The sequence below is a fragment of the Sylvia atricapilla genome, chromosome 2 (genome assembly GCF_009819655.1).
Source record: "Sylvia atricapilla isolate bSylAtr1 chromosome 2, bSylAtr1.pri, whole genome shotgun sequence".
NCBI lineage: Eukaryota > Metazoa > Chordata > Aves > Passeriformes > Sylviidae > Sylvia > Sylvia atricapilla.
The window spans coordinates 105,086,825-105,106,168 of NC_089141.1; the positions used below are offsets into that span (position 1 = coordinate 105,086,825).

A 19,344-nucleotide genomic window follows, 5' to 3' on the forward strand; every position below is an offset into this window, starting at 1 on the left:
TTTATGGGGTAATTGATCTGGATTTTGTCTTACAGGTTTTCTTTGTTTTGTTTTTTTGTCCATTGGGCTGGTTTTTGTGTGACAAATAATTGTTTGATAATTTTGGTTTTGCTTTTTTCTTTGATGTAGTACTTTTGCATTAAGAAACTTATATTACGAAGAAAATTGCAAGGTATTAGCAGAAGTGCAACAGTCCAGTATATTATCTTCTCTGAAAACTTCAAGATCTACTACTACTGTATACCACCATCTTCTAAGGATGGCAATAATCTCTTCCACTTTGACTGACCATTAGAGTATTTGAGTTATCAAATTATTTATAAATATTACTTTTAGAAAGTGTTTGTAAAATGTTTCACTTCTGACACTTATCTCAGAACAAAGATGTCACCTAGAACAGTATCTATCCCTTAATTCTCTTTGTTTATGTTTGCATGGATATGACACAGTACATTTAACAGAAGTTTATAAATGAGCAACTAAAAATAATAGATAAATATAAATCAACATTAATAATACAATATGTAGCAACAGATCTCATTCTGAAAAAATTTACCCAGAACTGCATAGTTCTGTGGCTGACAGTTTCTGCGGCTCAAAGGAGACAGTTTGTTCATTTTGGTTTTGGTGGAGTCTTTTTATTTTTAATTTGTTTTAAATTTTTCCTCGGAACAATTAGTTTATAAGTGCAGAACTTGAATCAATTTTATTTCTTTTTCCAAATTTCTGAGTAATAAATTCTATCCCAATGAAGCAGGTCATAAAAACAATAAAGAACTTAATCTTTCAACTTATTTAAAGGTTATAATGGTTCACATCTGTGATATGATAAACCTGAAAATCAGAGGGACAATTAGAATTTAAGACATTAAACCACACAAATATAAAGTTTTTAAGGTGATTTCTCATTAGCACTTTCTGCTCTTTAACAAAGAAGGAAACAACACAGAGCAATAATAGAAATATAAAACACAGAATAGGTGTGATTTTTAACTTGTTCTTAAACTTTGAAATATACTGATGAAATTGAGAGTATATTGGTAATTTTTGCATCTTATAATTAATCTATAATGTTAAGCTGAAAGAGTCATAATAACTGGAATGTGACATGAAATTGAAATTTAAATACTGAATGCAAACCCAAGTAAAACAGAATGAAGCTGGTTGCAAGGAAAGAATTCCCTCCCCCTCCCTCCCCTTCTTTTACTCTGCTTATTAAAATGTTATGTTTCAAGAGAGGGTCAAACTGACAAGTCAAAACAAATAAAATCCTTATTTAGGTACTGAACAGGAACAGAACAGACAGGGAGAATGACAATGCTTTCAAAAGCTTCAAAGCCCTTCAAACACTCTCTTTCAAGCCACAGTCTTTAAGCAGAGCTGCCTCAGTTCACAGGAATGTTCCTAACCATCCTTCTGAATGCTTCCAGTGGTGGTGAAGTTGTAACTGAGTAAGGGAACTGCATCTACTGGGTCAGAGCCTTTTGACAAAGGAGAAAGAACACAGTAACTGGATGTGGATTTCAATTCAATTTGCACGTCTAGTCTGGGTTTTAGTTCCATTGTTAGCAGCACCAATTAAGAGAGACACCAGCCTTAAATCCTTCCTGCAATGAATAGCAGTAATATACACCCTCTAAACTTCGTTCTTGTTTTAGTGAAGGAAATTTAGTCAGGGAAATGCATTTTACTCGCACTGAGAAAACAGAGAAAGAAAACCTGCAGCCTGTGGTATGCACTCAGATTACATCACTCAGTGAAATTGCTATTTTAAAGCAGGCAACACTACCTTCTTTAGTGGCAAAACAAGTGAGTATTCTCTGTGGAAAAATGAACAGTTCACTGCCTGGGACACTGCACACCAAGCAGGTTTGGCTTATTTAATGGGAAATCTCAGAGTCATTTTACCAGCACTTTATCCTTGTGAGCTTGACTTGAACAACAACTCCACAACACTACACAGGTGAAATTTTGTCAACTACTAAAATGCATTTTGCCTTTTTTTTTAGTTTTTTTTTGTTTTGTTTTGTTTTGTTTTGTTTTGTTTTTTTCCCCAATGCTGTGGCATTGCAACTGGCTTTCTACAGGGTTAGAGCATTCACGATTGTATTCTTAAAATCCAAGCAGACTTCTTGGAGAGAGATCCGGAAAGACAGTTCTGAGGCTGATTCATTTAGACTTGTTCCAGTGATAAATGAAGAGTCTCATCTCTGTCTGTCCTTGAACATCAAGGAAATAAAGTTAAGAGCACATTAAGTTCTCCCATTCAGTACAATCCCTCCCTGCAAGGTGCACACTGTCAGTAACACTTTTTGCTGGAGCTACAGCCAGGTGTTCCAGGTTATAAAGGTGTTCTGAAAGGAAAATAATGGTGACCAATAGAGCTCTGATAAAATATTAAGAATAATATAAATTTATTACCTCAAAAAATGTACACCAACTTTGAAGTTTGAAAGCAAGGATACTTTTTTCCTGGTGATCTGAACTCAAAATCAAGTTTTTATGTTGATCAAAAATTATTGCCAACAAAATTCCACCCACAGCTCTAAATGCGGAAAATATGCATCCTTAGAGCATTGTATCTCAAAGCTAACATTTCCTTAGCATTTTAATCAGCTTTTAAAGACAAAAATCATGTTTCAAAGTGAGTCTTTTCTATTTCAATACAACACAAATTTGTTGTTGTAATTCAGTAAAAACAATTCCTAGAAAAAGACTTGGTAAGTGCATCAGGCATATTTCTTATATAGTAATTTTTCTCCACTATAAATGGGTAAAAGTTTTATACCTAATTTCATGAACACTTAGGGAACATTCACATTATGTGTTACTGTTATCAGTTTAAAATTCAAGTTAACTGCCTAGACTACCTTTTAATTCTAGAAGTTCTTTATGACTCTTAATAAGTCATTATGGATTATATATAATTTTAATTATTACAGGTAAAAGAAAAGAAGCTGATAGTTTATGAGATTCTTAATTAAAGTTTAGATCTAAAATAGTCTGTGCAGTGGGATGAAGGGGCTGAAACTAAAGACCCTTTGGGGGTTCAAAAGAAAGTAGAAAGTCAATGTTAAAATGCTTAGAAGAAAAGGAAAATATTTACAAGTGAATGTGTACTGCTATAGTTGAAAAATAACTACAAAAGTTATGGTTTCTAAAATACTACTGTTGCTATTATATTTTTAAACAGCATCAGAACTCTAAATTTGATAGGAATATAAGTGTCAGCTTTGTCAGATTTTTATTTCTTTGTCATAGGATAGATCTGGTAGAGTTTTCTTACCATCCTCCTTTTTAGATCTAGGAGTGTGACTAAGCCATTTATTGTACAATGCATTTTTTCCAAGTTCCTCCAAACACAATGGCAAGGTGTTTTGATATGTCCTTCACTCAATGTAAACAAAAACTCTTCTATCACACACATTGAATTGCAACAGGAAGAAGAACACAGAAAATAGGTAGAGTCCACTAAACACTAAGGATTTCAGTAATATAAACCACATAAGTTGGCTTGTGTGAATCATAATGTAAATAAATATTAAGGTGAAGTTAATTTAGTGCCACGAAGCAAACAGTTCACATTGTGTCCTGTTGCTGCAAAGAGCTTCTGCAAATACTTTCTGTGTATGCAAGATTCCTAGAAGCGGAATGTTAACATTTCCTTTGGTCATAAGAGGTACTTCAAGGTAATTTCCATGTACAGAAGTTAAGAGTTAAAAAAACCTGCCCTTTGTAGAAGAGAACCAGGTTGGAGAATACTTCAGCAAACTCGACACATGAAAAAGACCATGGGATGCACCTGTGGAGTGCTGAGCAGCAATCATTGCAAGGATTCTTTTTACAAACTTTGGTGGATCACGGCAAAAGGAAGAAGTGTCTGAAGACTTCAGGAAAACAAATGTTACTTCTGTCTTGGGAAAGGAGAATCCAGGGAACTTCAGCTTCACCTCAAACCCTGGGAAAGCAATGGAGTTGTTGGAATCACGGGCTGCATTGGGAGAATCATTGCCAATAGGTGGACAGAGCTGATCCTGCCCCTCTCCTCACACCTGGAAAACTGTATCCAGTTCTTGGATCCCTAGCACAAGACAGGTATAGAGCTATTGAAGAGAGACCAGTAAATGCCCATGATGATTAAAGGGCTGAAACCTCTCTTATATGAGGAAAAGCTTGAGAAAGCAGGAACTGTTCTGCCTAGAAAACAGAAAACTGGGAGGGATCTCATGAACATGAATAAATACCCGAAGGGTGCACAGAAGGTGGAGCCAGGCCTTTCCAGCAGTGCCCACCAGTGACAAGAAAATGGGGGAAAATGAAACACAGGAGGGTCACCCTGAATATCAACAAATGGTCATTGCTTTAGTCCTGCAATGCGTTGAACCAGAGAGTTTGCAGAATCTCCATTTTCAGAAATACTCAAAAGCCACAGAAACATCATTCTGGGTAGCCTGCTCTAGGTTATCCTCCCTGATCCCCCCAGATCACCTCCAGAGGTCTCTTCCAATCTCAGTCTTTCTGTGATCTTGTACAGCCATATTCCCAAACATTCTCTAAAAACCGAATTGGAAATAGTGTAATAACTGAGAATTCTTTGGGAAGGAAGCAGCTGAGAAAGCAGGTTAATACATGAGAATAATCCTGGCACAGTGTAAGTAAAGAATTCAATTGACTGCTCTACATGTGGTGGAAAAAACTTTAAATCTGCAGCATTTGATTCTAATTAGACTATGACTCAACCAGGGACAAGTAGTACAAAACCAACTGAAGATTGTAATATATATCTGTAAACAGTGGTAGCATTAATCTGCTTGGACCTATTGTTCCATTCAAACCTTTCTGAAAGATAAACTGTTCTAAAGTTCAGTCTCCTTTTAGTAATATAGCATTGTCATGGCATTCTCCAAGAACCTTTCCTTAGGCAAAGTTCAGCATGATTGATGGGGCCACTAAAAATTGAAAAGCAAAAGGCTGTGGTATGAATGGATCATTTTTAGTGACTGTGAGAATTAAGCAGACAGAAGCTAAGGAAAGGTAGACCAAGAACATTTCATATACTTTTTTTAAAAAAGCAGTATTATTTATACCCCTACACAAGGCGTTTATTTTTTTCCAAAGGATAAGATTCTTTTTCAGTGAGCAGTTGTTACAAAAGTGTTTCATGAAAATGAATGTTTTGTACTACAGAAGTTGTGATGCTGTAAAATCAAATTCTGTCACATACTTGCCTTACAAAAAACGTTGTGACAACATCTGTCACAAATGATGCAAGCACCTCTCAGTATTCCTTTTGTCACTAAAAGTAACAAGTTCCTTGATTTAGTATGCAGCTTTCAATTGGATGACAATCTACATGACAACAATTTACATTTCCAGTGTACTGCTATTGGCATGTAACTGAATTTTTGCAGTAATTCTTTCACATAAGAAAAAAACCCCATAATGCCAGCAGTTCCAACTTGTAGAGTCTCATAAAAATCACCTTTTTAATTTTTGCAAGATCTATATTTTGATTTAACAGGCATAAATTGCTATCTTATCCAAGGGGAACTCTGAAAAAAGAGTGTAAAAAAAGCGCACACAGATACAAAATAACAAGCCAGTTGAATTCTAGTTTCATTGTAGTTAAGAAAAGATATTGTAACCTGTTTTAAGAAATTGAAACAATCAGAGCTCAGTTATTAGCTAAGTTAATAGAATTAAAGGATCCATGCAAAAATGTTGAGGTTTACCTTTATTCTTCAAGCAAAAAATTTTGCAGGATTAAAACCAGCTGTTCAAAGGCAACGTCATTGCTGTCACTTTGTTTTGACAAAAGAATTACTGAAACCACTACAAGAACCTTCTGTTCTTTCATCATAATTGTAAAAATATCTTGTGAGGCACTTCTTTGTGAAACCCTTGTCAAGTTTTCTCATATTATGCTTACTTTTCAGGTCAAACTAACCTCTATTTTAGTTTCACCCTTTCGTTGCCTTTGGGGACTTAAATGTGGTCTGACCACCAATCTACTGTTAAAAAAAATCACTAATGCAAAACTCTTCTTGCCTATCTCCATCACTGCATGTCCTCTGCTACTCCACACTGATAGAAAGACAGCAGTCTGATATTTCAGTGAAAAACTTCACATATATCAGACTAAAGAATTTTACGGCTGGAATAGAAGTGGTTTTCATTTGACCTTTTTTCCTTCTTTTAGCCCTCTATGGTTAAAAGAGCAAGTCCTTCTGCTGTCTCATGTCCTCTGACTAGGGCAGAAACCTTTAGAAGCAATTATGAGCTTTGTTCCCCTGTAGCCTCCACTCTGCTCACACTCTGGCTGCCTGTTTCTCTGTAGAGCAGACCTAACTCCGAGGCAGCCCCATTCACAACAGAAATATGAGGAAGGATGCCAAAGACTCAGGTAGGGCATGATCAGGATGTCCCCGCGCTGAGAAAGGAAAAGCTGGCTTGCTTTGCTCTTTTAAAGTGACAAGTCAACAAAGAACAGACAGGTCAAGAGGATTGTGTGCAGAATGACCGATTCCTTTCTACTATTCTCGCAAATTGAAGAGATTTTCACAATGTAATTGTCAATAGGCCTAATTACTATACAAAGAAAAGCAGAATAGAAAGATTACTGCTATTTGCAGGCTGATGCTATCTGGATAGTCAAATATCACAGTAATTTGGGTTATTGTTACAAAAGGAAGTGGGGGGGGAGAGAGAAAGAGTGTTTATAAAACACTGTATAAAGAAGTGCCTTAAACGTGGAAAGATAGAAACTTAGGCAGAAAAACTGAAACAGGGCATTAACTGCCATTTGATTATGAATACCCTTTTGCTAGGAACTCTACTTCCCTTTTCCACATCCTCCAGAATAAGCTAATCTAAATTTTTGATTCTGTGTTTTAAAAAATGTTAGTTGCCAGATATTTTGAAAATTACCAACACTGGGTTGTGTTACCAAGATTATTGGAGCCATATAAAAAAATCAACCATAACTGTAGCTTAGTTCTGTGCTCTCACCTGATACAGGTTATTAATAATAGTCTGAAGAATTCTACAGTATGCCATCATTTAAATTTCATGGGATTTTACCAAAATAAATCCAGCATATCCTGCTGCTACTAACTATTGATCAAGACATTAAATGAAAGAAAACAAGCTGCAAATCTTGTTCCTCAGAAGAAAATCCAAGATCATATTTTAAAAATGGAATAGATGAATGTAGTCTTTTGAAAGACTAATGATAGCATTAATCTTATTTACATCATAAATCTTGACAGCTATGCTTTAACAACTTGTTACAGAATAGAAAAAGTAGACCTTGGTTCCATATTGTCTTTAATACCAGCAAAGCATCCAATCCTGTCTTGGCTTTCTGATTTATATTTCATCATAGATATGAGTACAATAAAAATTCTTTGCAACCCAGAGCGAGTTATATTTAATCAACTGAGCCCTGAAAAAAAACAAGTAGAAGTTCACATTCCTTTTGTAAACTGCACTGTCACACCTGTTTATTACAGATCTTTAAAGAGGAAGCTACTGCCAAATCCCTGAAACATTATATTAAATATAAAGGTGTAACCTTTGGTTTTATTTAAATTGGGCATTTGTGGCCTAACTATATTTTGCATATATTTTTCACCTGTCAGAAAAAAAAAAAAAAAAAAAAAAAAAGAACAGAAGCAAATCCTCAAATCAAGATATTTTATAAAGATCAAAATAGAAACTCTGAGAATAACAGAGATTTGTGTTTCTAAACTTGCTTATTATGTTTTTATTCATGCAGCTCGGAAGGCAGAGTGTCAGCTTTTTATATAGATGCTTTTCATTACTTCTCCCTGTTGGTGTTACAGCACATGCTGTGAATGACCTCCAGAGATTCCTGAAGCTATATGCAGAGAGAAAATTGAATCTGAAAGCTTTATTAGACAAGTTTGTCTTCAGCTTGTGTCTGATGTCAGCTGTATTGAAAAATAGAACTGCTTGTGAAACTGGGTCCTGACCTTGAAAAATCTCCAATCAAGTGGTAACAGATTCAGTTTTGTGCCATATTGTTATTTCCTGGATGTGTCACACATGTGAGAAGTAAAAAAGCTTCTTAATGGAAATCAGATGGAATGATTAGACATTTCTTTCCTGAATATAAAGGGGAAAACAGATATATGGTAATTTACTCATAATAAGGCCATCTCAGGCTGGCATCTCTGAACCTCTTTATTACACGAGTCTGTAAAGTAAAATGATTCACCCCAGATCTACTAAAATTATTTATGTAAACCATTATTTATTGCTTCATCTAAAAGAAAAGATAAAGACAATAATCTATTCCTTTACTAATTGACTTTTCACAAGCATGAGCAACCTTTGTTAGGCCAGCACCAAAGGAGGATTCTACTGTTACTGGTCTCTAACGATTTAAGAGCTCAAGGTATTCTTTGTGATACTTCCCTACTGCATTTTTACCTATTCAGGTTCTCTCTTGCATTTTATTTTTGTAAAGCATTTCATAGCATTAAAGCAAATTATAGCTAATATTAAAAGTAGACATTTCCTTTAGAGTCAACATGCACAAGTAGCAGAAACTATATGGTTCTAGACACACGATCATTATTTGAAATAGTATTTCTCTCTACTGCAACTCATGAGAGTGATCTTCTTTACTGATGCCCTATAACCAAAAGTGAACAAAATGGACTACTGGCAGTAGCACTGCCTTCTAATTCAGTGTAGAACTACTTGTCCCAACAGTTGCATGCTGTGGGTTTTTAGCTGTTCAACTCTCTGGAGAAAGGGTCTGAAAAATTAAGTATCTACCATATCACTTATGAAAGCTTTTTAATAGCTGACAGCAAACTTCCTTTAAGTAGTGAAGACTACGTGCAAGTTTAATATCAACATTTAATACCAACACACCCATGGATCATTCAGTCTTTCTCAAAAATTATTTTGAGTATTCTTGGTCACAATTATACTATGTCAGCTGCTTTTAAAAAAATAGAGACACTCAAATATCTGATTTTATATTTGTTTTTGATTTGTCATTTGAATACACATATTGTAATATTCTCAGGAGCACAAGGAGTTTTAAGACTGGGTTTTGGAAATTTTGAGAAACAGCACTGAACTACAGCATATGTGTTCACTCAAACAGGAAGGATAATATATAAACAATGACTGCTTTAGAACACATTAGCTCTGAAATACAACAAAAAATAAAGTGTATCTATTGTGCATTTTTTGCCCAAAGCTAGTTGTTGTCATTTTATTTCTTACATTTTTGTCATTGTCTCCTGATTTTCTCTTAAATACAAATAGTTTGTTTGTTTATAAAGAGGCAGTGGAACAGAACACAATCCAGCTCTGAAGTCCATGGAAATGAATATATTTCAATGGTTATAGTTTCCTAAACAAATAATCCCTCATCCCCACTAAAAATATTAAACCAAATTCAGAGATTTAACAGAGAAGTCTTCATAATGCAGGATACTGCTATGTTCATCTGTACATCCTCCTATCTTTGAAATAACCGGTATGGAATAATAAAAACCCTCAACTACGCATTTTGAAAACAATAGACAATTCTAGATGCATACAAGATATATAATGTCACTACAGAAGCACTTTCAGCCTCTGAGGTAAGTGGATTTTAGTTTTAAACCTTGTTATTTCATCATGGTATGCTTTTGCTTAGTGCTAAGTTTCCTCAAAAACAGACTCATGAATGGTATATTTATAGTAGCACCAATAGTTGTTTCTTATGTTATATACTGCAAGCAGTGAATATGAATTCCAGCTACATTAAGCCACAGTGGTGCATACACAGAGTAACTGATGTTTTTCAAGAGCTGTTGTATAATGATCTTACAAGCCTGGAACAAAGCAGTATGCCTAGTCCAGGTGGGGACTTGCTTCAAAGACATAAAAAACAAACTATATTTCCAAAATAGGAGATATGCTATACTCCTGCAAGTAAAATACCAAAGGATAAGCAAATGAAATTTTGTTGTCACTAATTTCCCCGTATTCACAAATATCACTGTTCTAATTCAAAACCCAAGACTCGACGTATTATGGACTCTGTAGGTGACTTACTACTGTGAATATTTTCCCTATGCCCTGTTGAATATATGGGCTAATAAGTGATGAGTTCTCTCCACCACCATTGTTGCTGGTGAACTTACTGCAGCTCACAGTCCTCACATTACAGCTCGAGTCTAATGGACTCAGCATGATACCTCACTCCTCTCCCATTCTACCTCATCCATTCTAAATCCTGAAAAACCTTCTTCCCTGGACAGGGCAGCTCAATCTTTGGCTCTGCCTGCAATGTCTCACACTTACTCCTAAAGCAAGTTATACTGAAAGGACAGAAGAGCATTTAATGCAGGCATTTGAAGAAAGATACCTAAAGCTGATGGTGAGCTGATGTGGAGCTCTGCTGATGCAGTATTAGCTTTCCTCAAATTATTTGTAGTAAGTGTACAACAGCTTAGAATGCATATAAAGCCTTTCTGTCAAAATGCAACCCTGTTACAATCTGTTAAACACAACCAATAACTTTTTCTCTTTATCTTTTTTCAGACCTTCTTACAAACAATGCTCCAAAATAAGACTGATAACTTTTAAAGTTTAAAGACACAAATTCTACCTAATTTCAGAAGAAATTTCATCATTGTAGTTGACTATAATTCTCACTCAACTTTTTTTTTCATTTCACACGTCTGTTTCACCTGATTAGACAATTCATACAAAAAAAGAGACAAAAAAGGGACAAAAACTTGTGTAAGCAGTCAAGAGAGAAAAAAAAATTGCTTGTACACAAAAAACTGTTCACTGAATAAGTTAAACAGCAAGTGTATTAGGATAATGTATCAGTTTTATTAGATGAATATGTAAAACATAAAATTAGTGGATGGGGTCTTTCAGCTGGATTAATTTGCTACTTCAAGTAACTTCAAGTGCAGCATAACTGAAAATAAATATACATCCTTTTTAAGAGATCGTATTTTCAAGGTAGCTCTAAATAAAAGTGGCCAAAATTTTCCCCTGGCATCTCACAGGAATGAAGACAAATAATGAAAAACATCTTCCTCCAGAGTAAGTCAGGAGTGCCTCCCACCCCACAATGCATTCAGAGGGGTGTACAAAGCAGTACACTCCTCTTTATCTAACTTATTAAGTAAATACAGTGATAGCACTTCAGTACAAAAGAAGAAAAAGCAATCATATGAATGCTAATGATGCTATTAAAAACTCCCCCTCCTAGAAAGGCACATTCCAGAACTGCATTTCTCTCTGTTTAAAATGATTTCAAACTGCTGGCTAAGCAAGGCATCAAGGTATTTGGATAGAGACATTCACACCATTTCACGTTATCCTGTCAAGTACAGATAGCAAGTGTGATTTTCTTCCTGATTCATCTTATCTTGGAAGTCAATCTTCGCTAAAGTTTTAGGCATACCCTTCAGCTAAGTACATTTTTTGAGCTGGAGAAGTAATTCTTGTTCCTTATGCCTGAGGGCACACTGGACTGGTGGAATATTAAAAACTATTTTTTAATTCTTCTTCTGCTGAAGACACTATAATATGCAGACCTAGAAATATAACTAGGGTGCTTTACCTCTGTAACAGCCACCAGATGGAATTTATTAAGATTTTCTGTCTGAGTTCCTGTAACCAAACCAGATCAAATGATACCTGACAGGGCAGTAGAGATGAGCCAGTTACATCTTCATTCCCTGGTCTCAAATACACATGTCAACTTTATTCAATCCTGATGTCCCTAAAAGTCCCTATAGGATGAGGAAGTGAATAATTGTCAATGGTAGATACTTACATTGCTTCACAAAACCCTTCCAAAATAATTTTGTGCATCTTTTTTACAAATGACCTTTAATGAGATTGTTTAGTTTTTGAGAGGCTTGGTTAAAACTAGCTCTCCCACAGCCAGTTTTAGCCCCAATGGTTCATGAGTCAGTAGCAAGAGAGTAAATAATGCCATAAAAATATTTATAACATGAGTAGCTAAAATAACTGCAGAACTTATACCACAGAATGACTAGACCCATGACAGTTCCCTCCTCTCCTCCCTTTCTTTTAAATGAAATAGAAAAATACCTTAGTAACAGATATCTTTTCTTATCTTTGTAGAAAGCTGAGAAGAAAAGGCTCAGGGATATCATATCCATGTATTTAGATACCTGATAGGAGGAGTAAAGACAGATCCAGACTGTCTTCAGGGAAGCCCAGAGACAGGATGAGAAGCACCATGAAAATATTGAAATACTAGAAATTCTATTTGAATAGAAGAAATCTTTTCACTGTCAGAGTTGCTCAACACTGGAAAAAGTTTCCCAGAGAGGTTGTAGAGTCTCCATCCTCGGAGATATTAGAAACCTGACTGGACATGACCCCGAGCAACCTGTGCTAATCGACTGTGCTTTGAGCAAAAGGAATAGATGTCTCCCCTGGTTCCTTTTGAACTCTACAGTTCTATGTCAATTCACCTATTATGAGGTGATCACAGTAAACTGACTGAAATCAAGAAAAATTATGAAGTAGTGTTATAAGCACAGGTTCAAATTTTTAGTGCTCGTGACAACAGAAGGGAAATCAGTCTTACTTCCTGCTTAATCCTTTATAGGGCACCTCTGCTTTCATTTTCTGCATGCATAATTCCATTGCTGGGTCTCAGAAATGTTAGCAGTCAGAGACCACATCTTGCATTAAAGTGAGTAATTTTGAAATTCTTCAGCTAGAGATGAGGTAATATAAAAATATATTGTATTATTACTCCATGTTGCACTACTACACTCTTGTTCCAGTATTACAATTTCTTTTGTAACAGCAAACACGAAGCTTGCCAACACTTTTTCCCTCTGGAACCTGACATAACCTGTTCACACAGAAAACTGACATAGCAAGTTTAGCACAGCAAAAAATGATCACACATCTCCATATCCCTAACGCCACTACATGAATTCCTATAAAATGCCTCGGAACAAAATCATGCAAAGCAAGAATGCTGTTGTACTAGTAGTTTCAAACTATAGCAGTGGTACTTGGCTCTTTTTAAAAAATTGAAAAAAATTGTCACTGGAACCACAGCAGTTCTAAGGGACTAAACCCAAACAATAATTCCTTTTTTGTAAGATTCGACATGTCATGAGCAAGACAACTCCTTTTCCTGAACTCATACATGCTATTTGGGCAGGAGCTGGGCTGTCTTCTGGTATTGAAATGTCTGGATTCTCTCTATGGAGCAATTATTTACTCTGAAAACAAGGGTTTTCTGCTTTCTTGTCCTAGAGGAGCACTATTAGAAAGTAGAGAATTCTGCAATTTCAGCTTTTCTTGTATGTTACCCACTAGAACATGTTAAAAACAAGAGGGGCCAACAACCAACATGTAATCCAACTCCAAGTGATTACTGCAGCTGTATGATTGCCTGAATTACAGGCAATCTGACAGGGGTTGGGGGACAGATTTCCTTCTGCTCCCACATATGATGAGCAGCTTTCCAATTCTATAGGTTACATTCTTCATTCAAGCAACTGAAATTGTTCAATATCAAGTAAAGAATCTTGGAGACTTTAGAAAGTCAGACTGAGTGCAGTGCTTCCATTGAGTGTTTTGCACCCATGCTTAATCACTACACTTTAAAGGAAAGCCCTGGGAAATAAAATCCATTTATCAAGGAAAAAAAGTTTGTAATCCTTGTAGGGAACAAGAAGACACAAAGAGATATGAAAATAATCGAATATAAATATTGTCAAAATAAATTAGAGATCAGTTGTTTTGTTGCGTATTCATGAATGCAAGACATGAAGAAATATAAATCACAGACTTAGTGTTTAACTGCAGAATTCTTCCTACCATGTTGTCATATGACTTCCTCTGTTAAAAAAAAAAGCTTTGTTTTGGAACAGTCTCATTTTATTGCCCCATCAGTAATAATTTCAGAATATCATTCTGTGATCAATCTACAGATAGTAGACCTATAATAGTATTATTTCTTAATTTAAATAATTTGTCCCTTTGTAATATTTCCTCCATTAGTATATGCAGAAATTCAAAATCACCTCTTCATGGAATGAAAGAAAAATTACTTTGAAATAGTAATAATTTCAAAAGTATTCTGCAATCTTTTCATCAAATCATAATCTGTCTTCTGGGATACATTGCATAAAATAGAAAGGCAATGATAAAAAAAACAACTTGAATGTGATATAGTAGCACTTTAAATGATGCAGAATTAACTTAGACAATCTCCAGCCATTTTCATTTTACAGCATGATTTGTAATTAATTTAAAAAATACATATACTAAAGCACTTACAGACACCTGAAGATAGATGGCCAAATGCTGCTAATGCTGGCTTTTCCTTTAGTTGTTTAATTAAGAGGTGTATTGCCTTCCAGTCAGCATTCAAGTCTTCTAATTTTTTCTAGAACAAAAAATAACAAAATATTAAATGTATAATACATAAATTAATGTATCACAGAATCACAGAACTGCTTGGGTTAGAAGGTACTTTAAAGATTGTCCATTTCCAACTCTCCTTCCACCATGGGAGGAGATGCCACCCAATATAACAGTTTGCTCAGGGCCTCATCCAATGTGGATTTGTAATGTAAACAAATGTAAATGCTATGTCAATAAATGAAAAATAAAATAAGAGGATTCTTTTTCACCTGGTAGATCACCTGAAGTTAAAAAAATACAAACGAAAAAGACACAGCAACGAATTTTCACAAATGGGGGAGAGAGACAATATCTTTTCCAGCTGTGCTACAAAACAGTTTACTGGTGTCAGGGCCCTAAAAGCATCTTATCTTCTCAAAGTTTGGCTGCTGAAGCTCGGAGCAAACTTAGAACCTGCACAGGTGCCTGACCCTGACCACAGAGTGCCTTCCTGGACCAACCTCAGCCTGTCCCCTTGGCCCTGGCCTGATCCTGACCCTGCCAAGGACAGCCCCCCAGCCTGAGAGGTTTGGCTTTTAAGCACTGTGAACATAAGATGATAATTTTTTAAATTAAATAGAAAAGTAAGTTCTGAATTTCAAAAAGCCTTTCAATAGAACCTCTGCAACCTCCAGCATCAAATGCAGAATTTATTCTTCTACCTATTAAACTAAAAGAAAAAAAATGTCCTAGGAGTCTTCAGGGTGCCATAAACTTCAGTGTGTAATCACATAGTCCTGCACAGTAATGGCTTAACTTTTAAACAAAACCTGCATGAAAGTCTGGAGTGTGAATAACACCAGTCCTCAGATAACCCTGAGAGGCATTTAGACTTGAAAATGTCTAATTCTTTTTTTTTTCTTGCTTTAAGGACTGTAAAGAAGGATGAAGAATTGCTAATTCTATGCTGACATGTCTAAACTCTTGAAATGAAGACAGCATTTCTTTTTAAGCTTGTCTCTGATTCTCTGCTACAAAAAGCAGCACAGAGTACCAATGCAGCTCAGGAAGGCTTTTAGCATTCTATGGTTTCAATCCACAATGAGATATATAGTCAAAATCACAATCCAGTCACGATAGAACCAGAATGCTTATTAAGAAAGGAACTTAATTAACTCGAGTCTAAGATGACAGAGGTCACTAGAAGAGAGATGGAGAACAATTCCCATTAAATTGAAGTATGCGTGTACTCACACACACACAGAAACTCTGTTTAGACATCAAGTTTAGACATCAGGAAAAGAATTTCCACCTGGAGGGTGGTTGGGTACCAGACCAGGCTCCCCAGGGAAGTGGTCAGAGCTCCAAGCCAGTCTGAGCTCAAGAACTGTTTGGACAATACTCCCAGGCACATGAGGTGATTCTGGAGCTATCCCATGCAGAGCCAGGAGTTGGCCTCTGTCCCATGATCCTAATATTGGTCCTTGTCATGACTTAATCATTCTTATGTGTATGAGCCAGAGATCTCTTTCCAGCAACAGCCAAATATAAAACATGCCCACCACACACGTTAGAGTGTAGTGGTTGTCTGGGGCAACAGCTACACCTCTAATGAGAAAGCAACCAGTTCTTAAATCCTTCTATCAAGATTACAATTTGATCTTGCATCTGGCATAAATTAACTTGCATGCATTAAAATGGTAACTTCTTTGAGCACAACCATTTTGCTGTAATTACAACTGTAGAGCTCTGGTGACAAACATGAACATCCAAATATGCTGCACTTATCACATAATTTATAGGTTTTTTTTTTAAATGTCAGCACTGGTGCAATTTAAGAGATGTTGACATCCTTATGTGGACTAATCTTACTGACAGCACTAAAATTAGATATGAATATTTAGAGAGAGAAATGTAGTCTTTTACATTCAAGACTGAGGACAATGAAAATAAATTCCATACTACTTATTTCTCACCCACCAGAGGAAAAGACAAATTGAGTGCTGTGGCAAGGGAACCACAGCTCTTCCACTGGCACAGAAATCCTTTCCTGAATAAACTGTTCTGATTAAGTGCTGTTAATCATGAGATTGGGGCTTACATTCTTTCTATTGCCACTGACACCAGCAGTAACCTCTCTCTCCCTCACCTTCAAAAGCTTTACAGAAATGCATTCCAAAAGCATGAAATCCATTTTACAAAAGTGAATAGGTCTGATTATTAAAGTGCTAGTGCTTAAAGGATCACACATCTCATCCCATTCTTGACTCTTGAATCAGCATATACAAGGATTTCATTTGCCAACAAAAATGTTTTCACAGACTTGCATTGCAAAATTCTATTTTAGTCTGCTTAGTGAAGGTGTGAAAATATACTTATTTCAGTGACATAACTATGAGATAAGATTAAGTACATGTCAATACAAATCCATGGGATTTAATTTACATTCAAAATACTATAATAGGAATATATTATAAAGGTTGCAAAGATAAGCAGCTAAACATTAGGAAATGCCAGAATAATTTTAACTATGAACATTATTTCAGATAAAATGCACATAAATTGCAGGGATATCTCTAATTTTCTGGCACATACTGCTTTTGAGCACAGGAAAGGCTCGCGGTGAGAATAAGTCACTAGGATCTCTACTTCATTTATTGAAAAGAATAGGAAGATTTGTGGTGCACTAAGGAGACAATGGTGGAAAAAGAGCAAAGAACTAAATAATCTAAACATTTGTCAGCAATGCTAGACAAGTAATTAATGCTTTTAAAGAGGGCATGAAATTTTTTTTTTTTCTGTTCCACACACTAAACAAAAACTATGAGTCTAAGTATTAAACTGCTGCTTGCACTGTGAGTGATGTCCATATCCTGAACTGAATTAAGCAGAGTTCAGCCTAAATTGAGGGTACCAGAGCAGCTTTTATTAAAGATTTTTCTAAAATTTTGAGTTCTTAGGTTTGCAAAGGTACTCATATCTTCCAAAAACATTTTTATCTGAGTAAAAATTATTTTTGCTTCCACAAAATATCTTTTTTGTAGAAAATTATTTTGATGTTAATCAAAAAGGCTGTGTTGAAACATATAAATAGCAGACTGTGCTGAAAGTCACTCAGGAAGAATGATGACTTAAGAAAACCTACCTACAGCAGGAAGAAAGCAATTCAACAGTCCTGACAGCATATAACCACTGCTTTACAACTTATTGCTCTAGACAGACATTGAACCAGAAATTACCTTCACGAGTTCCACAATTAAATGAACTAGAGAATGTAAAGAATTGAGTGAAATGCAAAGAGAGACTAAAAATTAAATATGCACTACTCCACAAGTTACTAATTTCCTGTAAGATACATCTTATAATATCAGCGTCAAAACTACAACTCAAGGAACATTATAATCTTTAAAGAGTCATCTTCTTCCAGTAAATCTGGTAAAAATTTGCAAGTTTCAGTCTTTGATGTGAACATTTAAAATATGTAGACAGAGTATATTTCTATGTCAGAATTTTGGACTAAACAGAATAATTTCAACATCATTTATATTTCTATCATTCTTACATAAGACAAGTACTAGCTCTTCGTCTTGAAAATGCCAGCATTCATTCTGTGATTCTTTATATGCAATTAAGAAATCTAGAAAGTCAAAACCTCTAGCTTTCTGTTGTTTTGAGTGTTTTGCTTTTTAAAATGTGGAATAAAATCCCCAAAGACTGCAGCTGAAGTCACACAAAATGAGTAAATGCAGTTGTTGCGGAATTATTCTTGTTCCATCATCCATTCAGTGTGTAGAAAACATTTCAGTTCCCAGCAAAACAGGGGTTTATTAGCCAAGGAAAACACCCAACAGAGTCTTGCTTTTGCCCACTCAAGTCACCTTGAGTTTACCTCTTCTAGCATTTTATCATGTGGAGGAGAACTGATAATTAAAAATGCACATATACCAAAGGGGATAATTACTCCTAAGCATTTTTGTTCAGGAAAGAAGACAAAACCCCAAATAATTCTTAAACATGTATTGTTTTTTAAAGTGGATATCAGTTAACTTATGTGCTCCCATGAATGGAGATCTGCTGGTGGGATATACAAGTAATTCAGAGGAAATTTTGTAGAATTAGGAAAATAATAATCCAACTATAGCAACTAAATAGAAAAAACAAGAAAAACAAGAAATTCACTGCAGAGATCACCTACAGACATCTCATTTTTGTGAAAAAATCCTTTTTCTGTCAATTGTGCTTTTGGAGTGCTGTACATTTTGAAAAGTTCTAAATACAAATTTACTCTCTCTGGTAAACTCTAGTAAACTAGGCCTAGTGAGAAGCAATTGTAATAGATACTTAATATAATCAATAAACCACTATTACCGTTTCTTAATCATCATGTTTACAGATACCTAATTAGTAGTTGTAATACTAGAAACCAGACCAAGCTCTGGTTGACCTCACCAGTTTGGTCTCCTGCTTGAAAAGCAGCTGAACCAGACATGGGAGGATGCTTGCTGATGGATTCAAGATTCCACAGTTTAGAAAATGACACTTTAGTCTCAGTGAAAGTCTTCATAATCCTTAGAAAAAGTGTGCAAAATATCCTCTTATGAGTTACTTGTAAGCTGAGGAAAAGGATTCTACAATACATTTTTCTAAAAGAGAAGTGCTTGGGAGGTATAGCCTTCCAAACAGTAAATCCTCTGCTCCAAAACACAATCCAATCAGTCATTCTAGATAAAATTTGGCACAGAAGTTGAGTGAGAAAGTTCTATATTACCATGTGTTCTTTCCTTCAAATTGAAAAAAAAAACCCAAAAAACCCCACAAAGTACTCTGTTTATAACTTACCTCTTACCTTTTCTAGAAAATTTGCTCATTTTTTTAATGACAAAATTTCTGAAAGTGAAATTTAAAAGAGTTTAAAAACAAGTTACACGTTGTTATTAATAGTTACATGTT

General features: G+C 35.4%; 1 protein-coding gene across 9 annotated transcripts in view; it reads right to left on the reverse strand.

The window, feature by feature from the left end:
- Positions 1-19,344, reverse strand: part of DMD (dystrophin) — a 978,823-nt gene that overhangs the window by 322,591 nt on the left and 636,888 nt on the right. For all 9 annotated transcript variants that reach the window (XM_066314017.1, XM_066314023.1, XM_066314021.1 and 6 more), the window contains one exon: positions 14,329-14,437. In XM_066314017.1, the coding sequence (XP_066170114.1) occupies positions 14,329-14,437 (109 nt within the window). The remainder of the gene's footprint in view (positions 1-14,328; positions 14,438-19,344) is intronic.